The 16371-nt window shown below is 37.8% G+C and overlaps 2 protein-coding genes across 5 annotated transcripts; one reads left to right on the top strand and one right to left on the bottom strand.

Moving 5' to 3' along the window:
- The first annotated feature begins 699 nt into the window (after nt 1–699).
- On the top strand, nt 700–8442 carry tdg.1 (thymine DNA glycosylase, tandem duplicate 1). Of its 2 annotated transcripts, XM_053506087.1 has the most exons (11): nt 700–815; nt 1399–1468; nt 3649–3818; nt 4136–4377; nt 4762–4831; nt 4941–5076; nt 5399–5481; nt 5573–5667; nt 5760–5931; nt 6072–6203; nt 7201–8442. In XM_053506087.1, exons 2-11 carry the CDS (start codon nt 1410–1412, stop codon nt 7332–7334), a joined length of 1293 nt encoding a protein of 430 aa, XP_053362062.1. In that variant the 5' UTR covers nt 700–815; nt 1399–1409; the 3' UTR covers nt 7335–8442. The 2 variants fall into 2 exon arrangements, with proteins under 2 accessions (XP_053362062.1, XP_053362063.1); XM_053506088.1 differs by lacking the exon at nt 1399–1468.
- A 139-nt stretch (nt 8443–8581) lies between these two features.
- On the bottom strand, nt 8582–14552 carry LOC128531906 (patatin-like phospholipase domain-containing protein 2). Of its 3 annotated transcripts, XM_053506090.1 has the most exons (8): nt 14366–14552; nt 12279–12511; nt 11956–12021; nt 11588–11797; nt 10784–10844; nt 10501–10674; nt 10281–10404; nt 9057–9180 (listed from the first exon to the last, which is right to left on the bottom strand). In XM_053506090.1, exons 1-8 carry the CDS (start codon nt 14550–14552, stop codon nt 9132–9134), a joined length of 1104 nt encoding a protein of 367 aa, XP_053362065.1. In that variant the 3' UTR covers nt 9057–9131. The 3 variants fall into 3 exon arrangements, with proteins under 3 accessions (XP_053362066.1, XP_053362065.1, XP_053362064.1); XM_053506091.1 differs by lacking the exon at nt 10281–10404 and having other exon boundaries at nt 8582–9180; XM_053506089.1 differs by having other exon boundaries at nt 10281–10674.
- Between the last annotated feature and the right edge of the window lie 1819 nt (nt 14553–16371).

The raw sequence follows: 16371 nt of genomic DNA, 5'->3' as shown, positions 1-16371 counted from the left end.
CTTTGGAAATTTGTTCCACTGTGTTTTGAATGTGCAGATGTTTACCACTGTACACACATTTTTATATTTATGGTGAAATTACTTTAGTGGAATTTTTGTACCATAATGTTTTTTTTATATATAAAATAAAAAAGATTCACCTCACAAAAAAAGTTGAATTCTCAACCCACTCTCAATTTTTTAAAAACAAAAAAAGACTACAACTTTTGCACAGAACTATGACTTTGCAAATGTTCATAAAGATATAACAGATATAACCACTGAGGGTTTGCATGGATTTGCACAAACGCTAAAAGACATATACAGGACTAGATTCTGAGGTCATATGTAAATAATGGGGTTGCAGCCATACACACTATAAAGAAGCAAAGAATTTCATTATGGAGTGTAAAACCGGAAGTGGCCTTTCTTTGACAGCCAATAGCCATCAGGCACTAAATGTTTAAACGTCAAAAAAACGGGTAGACTAAAAGAAAGAAAGAAAGGGGGGATTCAGTAAAATATGTCTATAAGAATTTATAACAAAATACACGAAACTCAGTAAAGCATGTCAATTTTGGAAATATATTTATTCATCGTTTATTGGACATTTGAAATATCAAATAATTCTTTAAAAAAAAAAAGAAATATTAAAATCGAATACAGGGCTTCCCCCCCTCTTTTACACTTGACTTGGTTCAGTCCAGTGCCGGAGTGACTCCTTGCTGCGGAACGGCTATGTTGGTCTTTGTTGCCTTCAGCTGGATTTGTTTTTCTTAGGATAAAAAATATATATATAAACGGATTATTATTGTTATTTGATCACATTAATAACGGTAAGTACATTTTTTATTTATGACTGGATTGATTATTTTGTTATTTAGTACAATTTGACATCGTGATATTTGAGATAGCTAGCTAACCACCCCTCCATTCATAAAGCTAGCATGCTAGCTGGCTAAGCGTCTGTGCTAGCAAAAACAGCTAACAAAACAACAACAATAGCAATAATAATATTTAAAATTAAAATAATAGTTATAATGTGTTTAAACATACAATTAGCATGATATAGAAATACATGGGAAACAGAATGAAAATAAATTGTATTATTGGTATGTAGTAATGACTCTTGACTCAGCAGGGAGATTTTTGTTTTTTGGAGTTTAAATCAGTCGGCCTGCTTATCGCATCCACCACTTAATTCACTTTATTTCTTCATTTCTGGATGTTACCTAGCTATCTTAAGTGTCACGTATTAAGTAAAGTTAGATACAAATGTCTTTTGGTATATGATGATTAGCATTCATGCTACATAAAAGAATAGACTGGTTAGAAACATTCTCCATGATCTAAGTTGCCACTACGAATAAGATTTTTTTAAAAAGATTAAATAAATATGAATGTTGGTTTATCACGAAGTCCCCATAAAGATGGATGAAAGAAGTTACGGATCTTTGCCTCATGTGCCCTCGGATTATGTGCAGCACTGGTGAGTTTCCCCGCTTTGTCCTCAAATGGCGCCAGGATTGATGATGATGATGATTATTATTATTTTTATTATTTTTATGTATTTGTTACCATCTGCGTTTCATAAGCATGTTGATGGAGCTCTGTACAGATACTAAACTTATCCTGAATGTTACTAACCAGCCTATGGACATTGCAAACATTAAATTAACTTATCTATAACATTACTAATGAAATGCTAAAATGCTTCTTCAGATTTCTCACCTAGTTCTCTGTGTCTTTAATATAGCACCCTTACAACAGAGACGTTTTCAAGGTTTCGCAGTGTTGCCAACTATTTTCTGAGCCAAAGTAGTGTTAAAAAGAAAAGCATCTAGAAGATATTACAGACTAATTTACTGATATGCCTATTGAGTTACGGAGGAACCTCGGCATACGAATTGGATTCGTTCTTAAGGCGAAGAAATTCCTATTGCAATACGTAAAAATTGTAAGTGCAGACAATTTGTTGTAGCTATCCGAACATATTACCGATGTAGCAAAAAAATAAATAAAAATGTGCGGAAAAATCACATAGCTTTTTGTAAACGCGTGCCGAAGGCAATGTTGGTATTGTGGGTTGATTCTGTCGAAACAGCTTTTACTGCGTGAAAAAAAAAATCGTGAAATTCATAAACAGGCTTTTCACTGACAAACATGAACAGCTACTGGGCGTACATGCAATTTAGCCAGCATTGGGTTTGTTTGTTTGTTTGTTCATATGATAAAAATGCCTCATGTGCTGATGCAAATTTATTGCAAAATTTTTATTCTTAGGATGAAATTTTATTTGATAATTTTATAATATTTTATTATAACCCTCCAAAGTAATTCATCATGTTTACTGCATATCAAATTACACATTTTTGGACAAGATGAGAATTTTTCTCCCTCAGAATACAAATTTATAAATGATATATTTTTTTCTTACACAGTATGTCAGAGAAGTCTCCATACATAGATAAAGGTGATAGTTTTTAGCAGAATGTGATCCAGATTTTTCGAATAGATTATATTTTATATATTTTTTTTGTCAGACAGGGTTTAAGGAATGAGGAAAAGGCCAGGAACGGGGTGAAGGCCAGGAAAACACAACCACGATACAGCGCAAAGATCATTTAAAGGAATGCATCGAAGTTGCATGCAAATTGCTTATGTTTTAGTGAGTGTAAGAGACGGCTCTAGGGTGTTTGCAAAGAAATTACAATCATATAGAGATTTTGTAAATTAAGTTACATTTTACTAAAAGTATTAATTTCCATTATGCATGGAGACTTTTGTTACACCTCTGTAGAACAAAAATCTTTGCTTTTGGCACCACAATATAAACTTTAAAAAAAAATAATAATATGCTGCACTTTATATGAGAGTAATTCAGACAAAAAGAAGCAGAAGCAATGGTGATTATTGATTGTTTATTGCAAACGATGAGGATCAGTAATTGGAAATGTAACAGATATTTAATAGTACCTTTTTTTTTTTATATTGTGATTTTTCTTTAAAGAAGACTTTCAAAAAACGTTTGCGTATTCTGTCAGGTTGAAAGAAAATTGTAATTGGGCAAAATTGTATTCGGCAAGTTAGACTTTAAATCTGTCAAAAAAAAATGAAATATATTCATCTCTTTATACATCCTCAAACTGTTTTATAGGGTCAGGAATTAAGAGCGGTACTAACAGTCTAAGAGCACTGTTGTAAAAGTAGCATAGTCTAAAAAACATGCATTACAAAGCCTTTTTTTCCCTTATAATAAACTAGTGATTAAAGTCCTTCGCGAATAGGCAGGTTGTGAGATATCCAGTTGTCTAGGGTAAATTCATTCCACCACGTAGGTGCCAGAACAGAGAAGAGCATCGGCGCTCGTTACACAGTGACGTGGAGACGAACGAACCTTGTTATCTCAGCTTGTTTAGTAAGCTGGAGAGCTGTGTTGAATTCGGGAAGGAACTTAACATGTGCTTCAAAAACTCACTTTTTTAAAGTAAAGGGGTCTAAAAAGGCACCAGATCTAGTAAGAAAGTTTCAAAGTTGGCATCACTGAACTGTTTTTGCATCTAAATGAGGTTTAAGGAGATTGGTTATTTAAAATGTTTCATATGTTCAATTTTCTATACGCCCCACTGCTCTGTTTAAACCTTTTAGATTTGTTTTACGTTTGTTTAGGGTTCAGTCAGCGCAGCAGCATCTCCAAGCCCTGCACGCACAGTATTCTCACATGGCCAACGGTAATGTTGCCCACTTCATGGAAGGACACGGGGAAGAACCTGGAATGATGGACATGCCTGTGCAGGAGCCGCCTGCTGCACCCCTGGAGCCCGGGGTTCCTCAGAAAGGTACCACTGAGTGTGTTTTTATGGATTATACTTAACTGCATTTTAGTCCTGTTGAATTTTTTATTCTAAAGATTTTGATAAATTTTCTTTTGTTGCAGTTCTCACGGCTTTGCCTGCAATTTTAGTTAAATACAGTTTTTATTAACCCTCTTGTTCCACAACATTACATGTATTTAAGCATTGCATGTTTGTTAATAAATGAAACTTGTAATCGTTCTTTGTAACACTAGAAATCGAATGATTCAAGAAATACTCTTATTGGAAAAATAATCAACGATGTAAAGAAAATGTAAAGATTTCCTTGTTTGAACTCAAAGCTCCCACTAAAGGGAAGAGGGGCAGACCTGCAGGCCAACAGCCCAAAGCTAAGCCAGGACCCAAGCCTAAGAAGGCCAAGGTAGAGAAAGAAGGCCAAGCAGCTGAAGGAGCGCAGGAGAAGATCGATGAGTCTTTTAAGAAAGTTAAAAGGAAAATCGATCGCTTCAAGGGCATGTCTGAGGAGGAGGTCATGAAAAAGACCCTGCCAGACATCCTCACACCCAACCTCGACTATGTAATTGTGAGTAGAGTGTGTCTGTGCGTGGGCGCTTCTGTCTGTGCGCGGGTGCTTGTCTGTCTATCTGTCTTTGTGTGTCGATGAGTATCTCCCTCCGTGTCTGTCTGCGCGTGTCTCTGTGTTTCGGTCTGCTCGTGTCTCTGTGTTTCGGTCTGGTCTGCGCGTGTCTCTGTGTTTCAGTCTGGTCTGCGCGTGTCTCTGCATGTGTCTTTGTCTCTCCGTGCACCTGTCTGACTCTGTGTCTTTGTATGTCAATGTCTGCGTTTGTGTCTGTCTGTGTGTCTAAATTTTATGACTTTTGTTAAAATTGGACCAAGATCTTACAGCACATTGTGGGGTCAATTTTTTTCTTATTTATTTATTTATTTATTTATTTATTTTATAAAGATTGGAATTAATCCAGGTCTGATGGCTGCCTACATTGGAAGGTGGTTCCCCGGACCTGGAAACCACTTTTGTAAGTTTCCTGCAGTATTGTTTAATATTAAAGCTGTTTAGTGTTTTATTATGAAGTTATTATTAATTGGTCAGTTATTATTTTCCTGGTATTTTCTTCTTTCTCAAAGGGAAGTGCCTGTTTCTGTCTGGGTTTACTGAACAGCTGCTGAACCACATGGATGACCAGTCTCTCCCTGAGAAATACGGCATTGGCTTCACTAACATGGTGGCAAGAGCAACACCAGGAAGCAAAGATCTCAGCAGGTATAATGTGCTGCTTGAGAATGTTTTGTTAAATTTGATTAATCTGAAGTAAAAAACAAACTCATTCATAGATTTTTTTTTGTTTTAACAGCACCCACTACAGTTAAAATACCATAATCTACCTGTTATATATTAGCTTAGTCTTCTGAGGTTTCATTATCAATTCCAAAGGACTAAAGAGGAACAAATGTTGGTTTACTGACTGACTCATGTATACCTAATTTTCCATGCACTTAGATTACTTTGTGAATTCAATTTATTAATATGGTCCAATGATTTTAAAATCATGTTTATCATGTTTTGGTTTTCCTTTCTGATGCAGTAAAGAGCTTCGAGAGGGTGGCAAAATTTTAGTGGAAAAGATTAAAAAGTTCAAACCTCTTATAGCAGTTTTCAATGGGAAATGTAAGTATGTAAGAGCTAACCTTACATGTGTTGCTGGTAAAGTCAAATCGAGCAATGTCATTTTAACATTAACTTCCTTTTTTTTCTGAAGGTATATATGAAATGTTCTGTAGAGAGATATTTGGGAAAAAGCCCAAATCGTTGGAATTTGGCTTGCAGCCTCACAAGATCCCAGACTCGGACACGGTAGGAAAACAGTGGCCGTCTCTAGCCTAGAAATGCGATCAAGTTAATTTTCATATGCTTAATTTAATCTGTACGCCTCTGTGGGTCTTAAGGCGCTGTATCTGATGCCCTCGTCAAGTGCCCGCTGTGCACAGTTCCCCCGAGCTCAGGACAAAGTGCATTTCTACATCAAGCTCAGGGAACTCCGAGACCAACTTAAGGGAGTGGCCAAAGCCAAGGAAGTCGAGGAGGTCAATTACACCTTCGATCTTGGCTTGGCTAAAGGTAAGGATGCAGGTTTTTCAGGTTCTTCACACGGAAGTCGTGGTCCTATAGCTAGTTGGTCTTGTCTGGAATTAGTAAATGACCAACTAATACTGTGCAACTAATACTCTTTAAACCTTGGTTTATGTTTCTTTCTACAGAGGATGCTAAGAGAATGGCTATTAAAGAGGAGCAGTACGATCCTGGCTATGAGGCTGCTTATGGAGGGGCATACGGGGAACCTGGCTTTGAGGAAGGCAACGGCCACTGTGCCTTCTCTTCAGGGGAAGCAGGTTAGTAACTTTTTCTGAAGATGAATGACTATTAATAATAAATATACTAAACCCGAGTCTTTAAAAATCACAAGGTTAGATGACTCGCATAGGCACCAACATGTAAACATGTAGCATTGGTATGGGCCATTTTTTTCTGTCCTTTTTATTTTTTTTATCTAATTTTGAAAAAAACAAATTTTTATTTATTTTTTTTGGTTTAGTAATTTTTTTCTACATTCTCCAACAATACTGGAGATTTCAAAACTATGAAATTACACATTAAATCAATTATTTTAAGACATGAAGGTCAGCTGTCCTGAAATAGTTCTTGTAAGAACAGTATTGTCGAGCGCATTTGTAAAACTCATTGAGCACCATGATAATGAAACCGGCTCTCATGAAGACCATCCCAGCAAAGCAAGACCAAGACTTACCTCTGCTGCAGAGGAGAAGTTAATTTAGAGTCACCAGCCTCAGAAATCACCAATTTACAAAGAGCACCTCAGATTAGAGCCGTTATGAAGGATTTACAGAGAATAAGTAGCAAATGCATCCCAATATCAACTGTTTAAAGGATATTATTGTATATTTTGGACGCTTTCAGCATTGCTTTATAGTGTAGAAAGAAATAAAATCGATAATTTAATCAAACCTGAGCTTGGTTTGTTCTTGTTTATCACTGGGTTCTTCAGTTTCCTCCCATTGCCTCGTTTAAAAAGTGAGTTAATGAGATTACAATTGCCTCAATGTGTAAATGCATGTGTTTGCATGGTCTCATGTGGTGTAAAGGCATCCGATTCAGTCAGTGCTCTGGATCCACTATCAAGCCAACTGAAAAGATAGGGGTTCATCCAATACTTATTTGATTATTTATGCTTTATGCGTTCTAAGAATTTTTTTTTTTTTTTTTTTTCCTTGTTCTGATTTCCTTTTTAAGCAATGTCAGCACCTCTGGAATGCCCAAAGGCGTAGCAATATCCAAGCGTCTAATTGATTTGTCTGTCTGCACCTCTAGAAGCAGCAGAGAAGACGTCTAGGAATCCAATCGCAGCAGGCCAGCTTCCAGACGGACAGTGGATGAACAACTCCTTCGCCGATCAGATTCCCGAGATCGGCAGCTCGTCACAAGCGCAGGGGGAGGCTGTATGAGCAGGACTGTCATCTCAGTAAGAGACTGGACGCCTGCGTTCATGCACAGCTCCCGTGCAGTGCCTCTCACCAGCTTCTCGCAGTTCAGGAGCGATCTCAATCCGTGCACTGACTTTTTTTCTGCTTGCTGATTTGTTTAAAATCTGTTACATTAGGTAATAGGAACATTACGGTCGCTGTGTGATTAAGTCACCCGGCAAAACAGGATGACGACGTGATGATTTGAAGCGGAGGCGGCGACATCAGCGATTCGCACAAGTCACCTGCTGCTCTTAATAACTAAAAAACAAAACAAAAAACGTACCTCAGTTCTTCAACTGAAGACTATTATCATGGAGCACTCTTCATGTATAAAGAGATGCATTTGAATTCTTTTATATTTTCTTTGCCATGAATTTGAAGTAGACATTTTAGGGAGTAGTATTTCTATGGAACGTATGTGTTTTCTTTTTGTTTTTTTTCACCTTCTGTGTCCGAAACATTTTAGTTTTTTTTTTTTTTTTGCTTAGTGTTTAAGCACTGATGCAATTGTTTGTTCCATGTGATATCAGGGATAACTGATACTTGATTTTAAGACAGAACCGTATGTAGTTTAATTTGGTTAAATGTTGAACTTTTTTCCTCGTGCAAAAAGTTTGCACACATTTCTGTGCCTGGAAGCCATTTACATGGTTACTGTAGGTCAGAATGGAAAAAGTAAGAATTATGAATCTCCCCTTTTTTATATAAAACGATGGTGTAGTAGAGCAAGTAGCGTAGGTGACATTATTAAATAATTTGTAATCAAAGCAAAGACACCACCATTTTATCCCCTAAGGTGCATTTCTTCTAGGTCACACTAATACAATCACGTGAGTACTGATGGTAGTCGTGGAGTAGTTGTCTCCTCTGACATGAAATTACAAAATCAAGTGTCAAAGATAGGCAGAGCGCCTTCTCAAGTACTGTAAAACACCGTGTCTGTGACGCATGGTACTGTGTGAATTTTAAAGCTTTGATTTACTGTGGTTTTACTGTTTATATAAATATTCTTGGTGCTATTTTGTTACACTTATTGTAAACATAATTACATTTTCCCTCTATTAAAATTTTATTGCATTCAACTTCATTCAGGTGTAATGTAAGTCCTTAGCACAATTATTCCTTTATTTCAAATAAAGTCAAACAAGGATCGTGCAGAATAACAGAATACATGTTAATCTTTGAGAGTAAAAGAATCCCTTTATTTTTTCTTTATAATCCCCCGCTACACTGATGCGCTTATCCCAGTGTTTCACTAGTGCTTGGAAAATATTAAGATAGAAAATATTTTTTCATACACCCAGCCCCTGCCATGATCAGACTGTCTGCTTCACGTTTGAAACGCTGGCCTCCCAGGAACTCCTTTATTGGCCCAGACATGTGGCAATGGCTTGGGGGACTGTAGAGGACTGTACGGGGGATGTGGCAAAAACCCCACAGCAGAGTTCCTGTAATGTGCAAGTGGTACAGTGGGCAGTATGAAGTCAGTCCAACAAAAACAGAACGCCTTTGGTGATCACACCAGGTCTTTTTTTCTTTTTTCCTGAGAGCGTTCCACTTACTGGGACAGCAGCAAACTTGGCTGGAATTGTCGTTCACAGGTGTACAGCCGCCTATGAAACAAGCGAGTCGAAACATTCAGTGGGATTATGCTGATAAAATTCCAAGAGGATGTCCTTTTGTTTTTTCGACATCTGTACGAGTTCTCCTGTTCAGTGTAAAAACCTTTCGCTGGATGGTTTCTTCCACAACAATGCTTCCTTTCGAGATGACTTCTCACAGCCACAGAAGATCAGACACCATCTCCAACATCCATCCAGCAAGTCTGAAGGTTAATGTTAGAGGACACTTAGCATGTACAGTATATAGGCATGATCAGACCCACTTATCTTTTCTTCCTATAACAGCACATCTTACAGTTGTTCCATTACTGTTTGCCAACACTTTTTATTTATTAAAGAACCATTCCATTCCGTCCATTTTTCCATTTAAAATTTGAAACTAGAGTATTTCGTTATCACTTGCATTATAGCAGTACAAGGGACTTTCTGCATTTTGATGTTAACTAGATGTACCTGCAACTTACTTCGCATGGAATCTAATTGCACACTCATAAGCGCATTTACAGCACCAACTAAAAAATGGTTACCGTCAAGTGCGCGGATCGAAGGTGTGAGATCGCGTTTATTAAATGGATTTCAATTGCACACTCATAAGCGTGTATTAAAAAATGTATAGCGCCATCTGTTCAATTTTAAGATAAACTAATCATTTTTCCAAGGTAGATTTTCTTTTTATGACATAAGGACATTTTTTATTTACATTTCAAATTAGCAAATTTTCTCTTCTCGTGGCCCGTTTGCGATGAAACAAAGCCTATATGTTACCTCAAGTTCGGCTGAATTCACGTGTGAAAACCCCATTAAAATTTGTTCAGTAGTTTTTATCTGATGCGTGCACAAACAAACGGACAAACCGATAAAAATTCCACAAAGCATCTTGATGTGTTCTGTTTCTCATCTTATGTTCCCAAATCATTTTTTTTTACAAATATCTTCAATGCACAGAAACGCCGACAGTATATATATATATATATATATATATATATATATATAAAAGAAAAAAAAAAAGCTTGCGTGGTTAATGAAACAACTATGTATGAAAATTTCTTGTGGTGAAAAACAAAACGAAACTGAGACTCTTTCTTACACTTCATATTTATGTGGAGCATCTCTCAGTAGAAGTGATACCGTATGAGAGTGAGTGTATTGATACAGTATAAACCTGTGGTTTGGCTTGACGTCAGAACTTCTGTCAGAGCTGCTGTTACGGAAAATAAATCAACATCTCCCTAACGAATCAGATTTGTGCATTCAGCAGTGCTATGATCTACACAATTTCATCTACAATACTCTATTAATTTACCTCAGAAGCATGAAGAAGATGATCTCTACAGGCAAAGCACACATCATCAGAACAGATGTGACCAACTTCACTGCAAATAGTTCACTCGTCCATCTGCATTTCTTCACACTAGCCTTATGAAGGACTGAGGGACAGATACAACACATATTTTGGTGTGTGTGTGTGTGACTAAGAGATGAGTTCTTATTCTTTCCAGTAAACAATGGGGATATTGAAATACCTTGTTGGATCGACTCAGGCAGGAGATTAATCTGCTGTTTATCCAGCACACAGCTCTGTTCAGATGGTGTCAGTTCACGGTGCCGTGTGTAATTGTGTGTCTTGGACCAGGGGCACTTTTCTTGTCTATGATTTATTCTAAGTTCAGAAATAAACGAGTCCTTTTCCAAGAAATCTGAAATCAGACAGATGGCACACAGCATAGAGGGAATAAATATCTACAGTATGTACAGTATATTAATATCTATAGCTTCATTTTGGCTTAATGGGGAAATCTTGCCCACCATTTTTCTTAAGAAACATGAGCGCATCTTTGTATCCGTTGTGACAAATCTCTGCCATAACCTAAAAACAGAACAAATCGGTCATTCAGAACTTGAACAAAATGCCGCAAGGGTTCAAGGGTTCGAGTCTCGTCTCAGGTCAGTGTGCATGTTATTCCCATGATTGGTGGGTTTCCTCCCACTGTCCAAAGATACATGTATACCGGATAAAGTAGTGAGGGTGAATGTTTATTTAAGCAGTTATTTTGCTCCACCAACACATGTCCTTCTGCGATTGGTGGAAGAAGAGTTGAGCTGGCAACCCACACTTAGCTTGATTAATGCTCATTAGAACAAAAGGGCGCCATGCATTTTGTAATTTAATTTATTTATTTAAAGTATTAAAGCAATGCTGGTGGCACAGTGGCTTAGTGGTTAGCACTGTTGCCTTGTACCACCAAGTTCCGGGTTCAATACCCGGCCAGGTTCGATTCCTGCCATGGAGTTTGCATGTTCTCCCTGTGCTTGGTGGGTTTCCTCCCACAGTCCAAAGACCTGCAGATTGGGCTAATTTCCCCCATAGTGTGTGTGTACTGTATGTGTGTGCCCTGCGATGGATTGGCACCCTGTCCAGCGTGTACCCTGCCTCGTGCCCTAAGTCTCCTGAGATAGGCTCTGCTGCATTGCTCTCTTTCTGTTGTGATAAAACAACAGCCATCCCACTGGCACCAGTATTAGCAGATGATCTAACAGGATTGTGGAAAGGAAGAAATAGAGCAACATGTCAATGTGAACAAACTAAATTTGAACATGCTTGTAGTTTACCTCAGGTTCTGGCGGGAAAAACGCTTGGACAACACGGTGCACATTAGCCAAGTTGATGTTAAGGCTCATATTGCAGTGTCTCACTTCCTGGCAGTAGACTGGGTTGTCATATGGACAGATATCACTTTCACCAGAGAATGGCGAGACAACGATGGTGTTCTTCAGACCGGAATATGGAACACTGTCACTCAAAGCGCCATCGACGTAGCGCTGAAACGAGACGACACGTATCACTGAACAAGAATGTATTTCATAGTCTGGCACGCGGACATATTTATTAGAGTTTATTAGAAATGTAGTGATAATAATAGTAATTATAGTATACAGCAACGGTAATTAATTAAACTGGGTAATCCATTAGTACTTACTGTGCCATGATAACTAGGTGGCACCACTCCACAGTATATGGGGAAAAAACAGCTACAAAATAAAGCCTGGACAAAACACATTGTTAAAAATGAATTAAATAAATAAATAAATAAATAAATAAATAAATATTGCCCCTTCTGTCGAAATTCTCCCAACTTTATCTGGGCTTTGTATTGGCACTGGAAGTGCACTGACTTGCACAACTCCCAGAAGCTGGGATCTGTTCCCTGACTGGGAATTGAACCCAGGCCATAAGACTGAAATCTTCAAATATTAGTCTACTAATAAACCCAGTTCTTCAACTTTATCCAACTGATTTCACCTGAACGAGATCATCCTTGCTGGTGAACTCCGATATGACCACGTTCTTCCCATCTGAAAGGCGTGTCAGCGACACACACAGTTTCCCACTGGCAAGGAGGTGAGCGTTATCAGGCAGCTCTCGGACCAACAGCTGTCTGGTTAACTTCAACAGGTTGAAGGAGGGATGCATGGAGCTCAGCATGCCTTTCCGTGCCTCTTTGGCTATTGTCATCAGATTTTCACAGCACTTGGCTTTAAAGAAAAAAAACTAAACATATTAAATAATTCATATTTAAAGCATATTTATTCATACCTTTTGCACAGTTTGCACAGTTATTTGGTGGTTATTATTTAACACGACAGACATGAAATCATTAACCAACAGTGTCAATAGTGACTATGATGAAATAGGAAATACTACACAGCAACAGTGGACACTGAATATGACCTTCTGCCCTAAAAGATTTGTTTACAGTTGAAAGACTACCATATGACGAGTAAACATTCTTTGAACAAATTAAATCCGCTGCCTTGGGTTAGGAACTGTCCAACACATTGTAAAAGTTAGTAAGGACTTCGTTAAACCTTGAACTTTGTTAAAGAAATGTGGTCAAGGAAATTCATAAATGGAGATCACGTACACCCATAAAGGTGCATGGTAAAAAAAACTGACTGTAAAAAAAAATCACAACTGTGTTTAATAGTGAAAATAAGAGCATTTACACTTGCACGATGTGATGCGAACTTACAATATTGGGACTAAACAGCTGTGGGGCCATAAGGAAACCATTTGTTAATGAGAGGGTTTGAGGGACCACCACACAACTTAACACAGGTTTTACACCAGATGCCCTTCCTGACACAATCCTCATATTTTATCCAGGATTGGGACCAGCAATGCATCCAGTGACCGGACTTTGGGCAGGAATTGAACCTCATCAACTGTTCTACTGAACTGCCAGCCTCCTAACACTGCAGATCAATCCCTGCTATCCGTTATAATGAGAATGGGTTCCCTCTTGAGTCTGGTTCCTCTCAAGGTTTTATCCTTTTGCCATATTAGGGAGTTTTTCCTTGCCATTGTCGCCACTGCCCTTGGCTTGCTTATAAGGAACAATCTTATCATTTTAATTCATACACATTTACATTTCATACAAACTTCCATAATTTCTTTTAATTGTTTAAAACTGCTTTGCAACAATGACAATTGTTAAAATGGCAAGAAACCTACCATTGAACCACCGATGCCCCACTTGTTGCTGAAAATAATCAGGGAAAAATAACACTTAAATTTGCTGGGGAGCATAAATTTTGGACTTAGGAACAATGGGAAAAGGTCATGTGGTCTGATAAGTCCAGATTGACCCTATTTTAGAGTGATGGTTGCATCAGCATAAGAAGGAACATGTATGAAGCGATGCACCAATCATGCATAGTGGCCACTGTACAACGTTATGATCTGGGGTTGCTTGGGCTCAGCAACGTTATATGGTAATAAAATGAAGTCAGCTGACGACCTGAATGTGCTGAATGATCAGGGTAACACATCAATGAAGGTTTTTTGTGCCCCTGATGGCACGGGCACATTCCAGAAATCAAATTGTGGTTGTGGGAGGTTGAGGAATTTTAATGCAGTACAAATATAAAATACTGGATTCCAGTACATCAAAGAAGAAGAAAGCTGATGTTTTGATCCCAAACCTAAACCTAACCTTTGATCTTTTGATCTCAAACCTAAACATCTTCATTACATAGCAAACAAAAGAAAAGTTGCCCTTATCTCTTCAAAAGGGACTGTATACATGTATTGAAGGCTCTTCTAAATGCCTGATCTTTGTTCTGTCCATCACCAGGATGTTTTATTGTTGCTTTTTGCATTATAATGTATATTCTACAGACTCTTCTAATTAATACTAGAAGATCAGCAGTTTCTGAAATATACTTAAACTATCAACTGGCACCAACAAACATACCAAGTCCAATTTACTGAGATTCCTTTTTTTCCTCCATTCTGATGTTTAGTGAGAACATCAACTAAAGCTTTTGGACCTGTATCTGTCTGCTATATCTGTGGCCGGTGGGTGTGTGCGATGTATGATGACCTACCTGGTGTCATTTGGCATGCTACCATGGCTGCGATCAGCGCTCCTGATGAAGCACCACAAATCTTACTGGTACTTTCAATTAGGTGATGAGCCCGTTCCAACAGACAACTGTATACTCCAAAATAATAAATTCCCAAAAATCCACAACCAGTAAAGGAAATAGTCCACTCATTATTTGAGGTGAACATGTTTCTCGTGCATGTTTCTGCCAGTGTGTAGCTTTGAATAAGGAGGAAGTTCACAGCAGTTCACATTGCCTACAATAACACTTGTGCAATACAGTCACAGCATGACCGTTGACTTTGAACCCGGCATAATATTAATTCATTCCATTTTTACTTTATGGCGTTTGTATATTATATGGTATGGCTACATGTTGGTATCTAAACCTTACACATTTACCAGTCTAAAATTATACTAGTTCAGGATTCCTTAAAACTGTATTATATAATCATTACTACTGAACTTAGTGACCTAGCATGTTACTGTCTATCATTCTCGCAGTCAGAGGCAAGGTGCACTTCAGTCAGGGTTCACTGTAACTATAAATACTGGCAACATAAAATACTCTATTTTAAAAAAAAATTATTTTCATCTTGTATTAATTGGAAAGTAATAGGTCCTTAGCAACCTTGAAAATTATCCGAGTGAAATTCCGAACTGGAAAATGACCTAATTTTAAAGATATTTGGACCAAAAGATTTAAATGACGAAACAATAATAAGACAGTTAGCTAACTGAATGGTTTATTAGTCATAAAAAAAAACAAAAAAACTAACAAAGTACATCGAGAGCAGACAGGACCAGGGGTAGCTCAGTGGTTAAGGTGTTGTTTGGCGTATTGTTTGAAAGATCAAAGGTTCAAACCCTAGAACCTCCAAGTTGCCACTCTTGGGCCCTTGAAAAAGGCCCTTAACTATTACGATGTACTGTACACCCTCTTACAAAAGTAAGTACACACCTCTAATTTCAGCCAACATTTTACTATATCTTCTCAAAGGACAACGCTACAGAAATGAAACTTGGATATATTTTAGTCAGTGTGCAGTTTGTATAACAGTATAGATTCACTGTCTTCTGAAAATAACTCAACATACAGCCATTGATGCCGAAATAGCTGGCAACAAAAGTGTGGACACCCTAAGTGATAACAGCTGTACATCTTTAACGATGCAAAGTCACATGACCTATTCATCCTGTTCATGTGTTCGTCAGTGATCAAGTGTGTCTCCAGACATGAACCCTATTGAGCATCCTCAAGCGGAAGGTGGCGAAGCACCATGTAACTAACATCCAGCAGCTCCAGCAGTGATATCATTATGGAGGAGTGGAAGAGGATCCCAATGGTGCTCACACGAAATATTTACACTTTGGATACACTTTTAACAAATTCACTTTTTTCGTTGCCAGTTATTTAGACAATAAAGTGTGCATGTTAAGTTATTGTTAGAGGACAGTAAATCTGGACTCCTATACATGCTGCACATTGACTACACTAAAGTACAGTATAAGCAATTTTCATTTCTACAGTATTGAACCTTGAGAACATATAAAAGTGGTTGCTGAAATGCAAGGGTTTACTCACATTTGTGAGATACTGTATAAAGGGATAAAATGTAAGTCACTCTGCATATGGGCGTCAGCCAAATCATAAATCCATTATCTAGTCCACTTGCTAGTGTAAGCTTTAATACACTTGCCCAATTACAAACTTTGATTTTTCCAGTAATCTAAATGACAAAGCTCAAAATCAAACTAACAATCAAAAGTCTTTAGCCATACCTCATATCTTCATATTCTGCTTCCAAAGATCTAATCCTCAATGTATCTTTTAATGTAATATTGAGGCATAGTTCTCCAGACTTTTCCATCTTTTTTGGCTCTCATTTTCAGTCCAGTCCCTGTTAATTGAGCCACACAGTGATCTATGGAGCAATCAAGCATAAAAACTCATCTAACTTCAACATGACCCAGTGAGAAACAGGTGCAGATGATGACGGATGATCA

This window comes from Clarias gariepinus, chromosome 10, assembly GCF_024256425.1.
Source record: "Clarias gariepinus isolate MV-2021 ecotype Netherlands chromosome 10, CGAR_prim_01v2, whole genome shotgun sequence".
Lineage (NCBI taxonomy): Eukaryota > Metazoa > Chordata > Actinopteri > Siluriformes > Clariidae > Clarias > Clarias gariepinus.
Note: the sequence above shows the minus strand (reverse complement) of the source record. Positions and strands in the feature narration are given on the sequence as shown.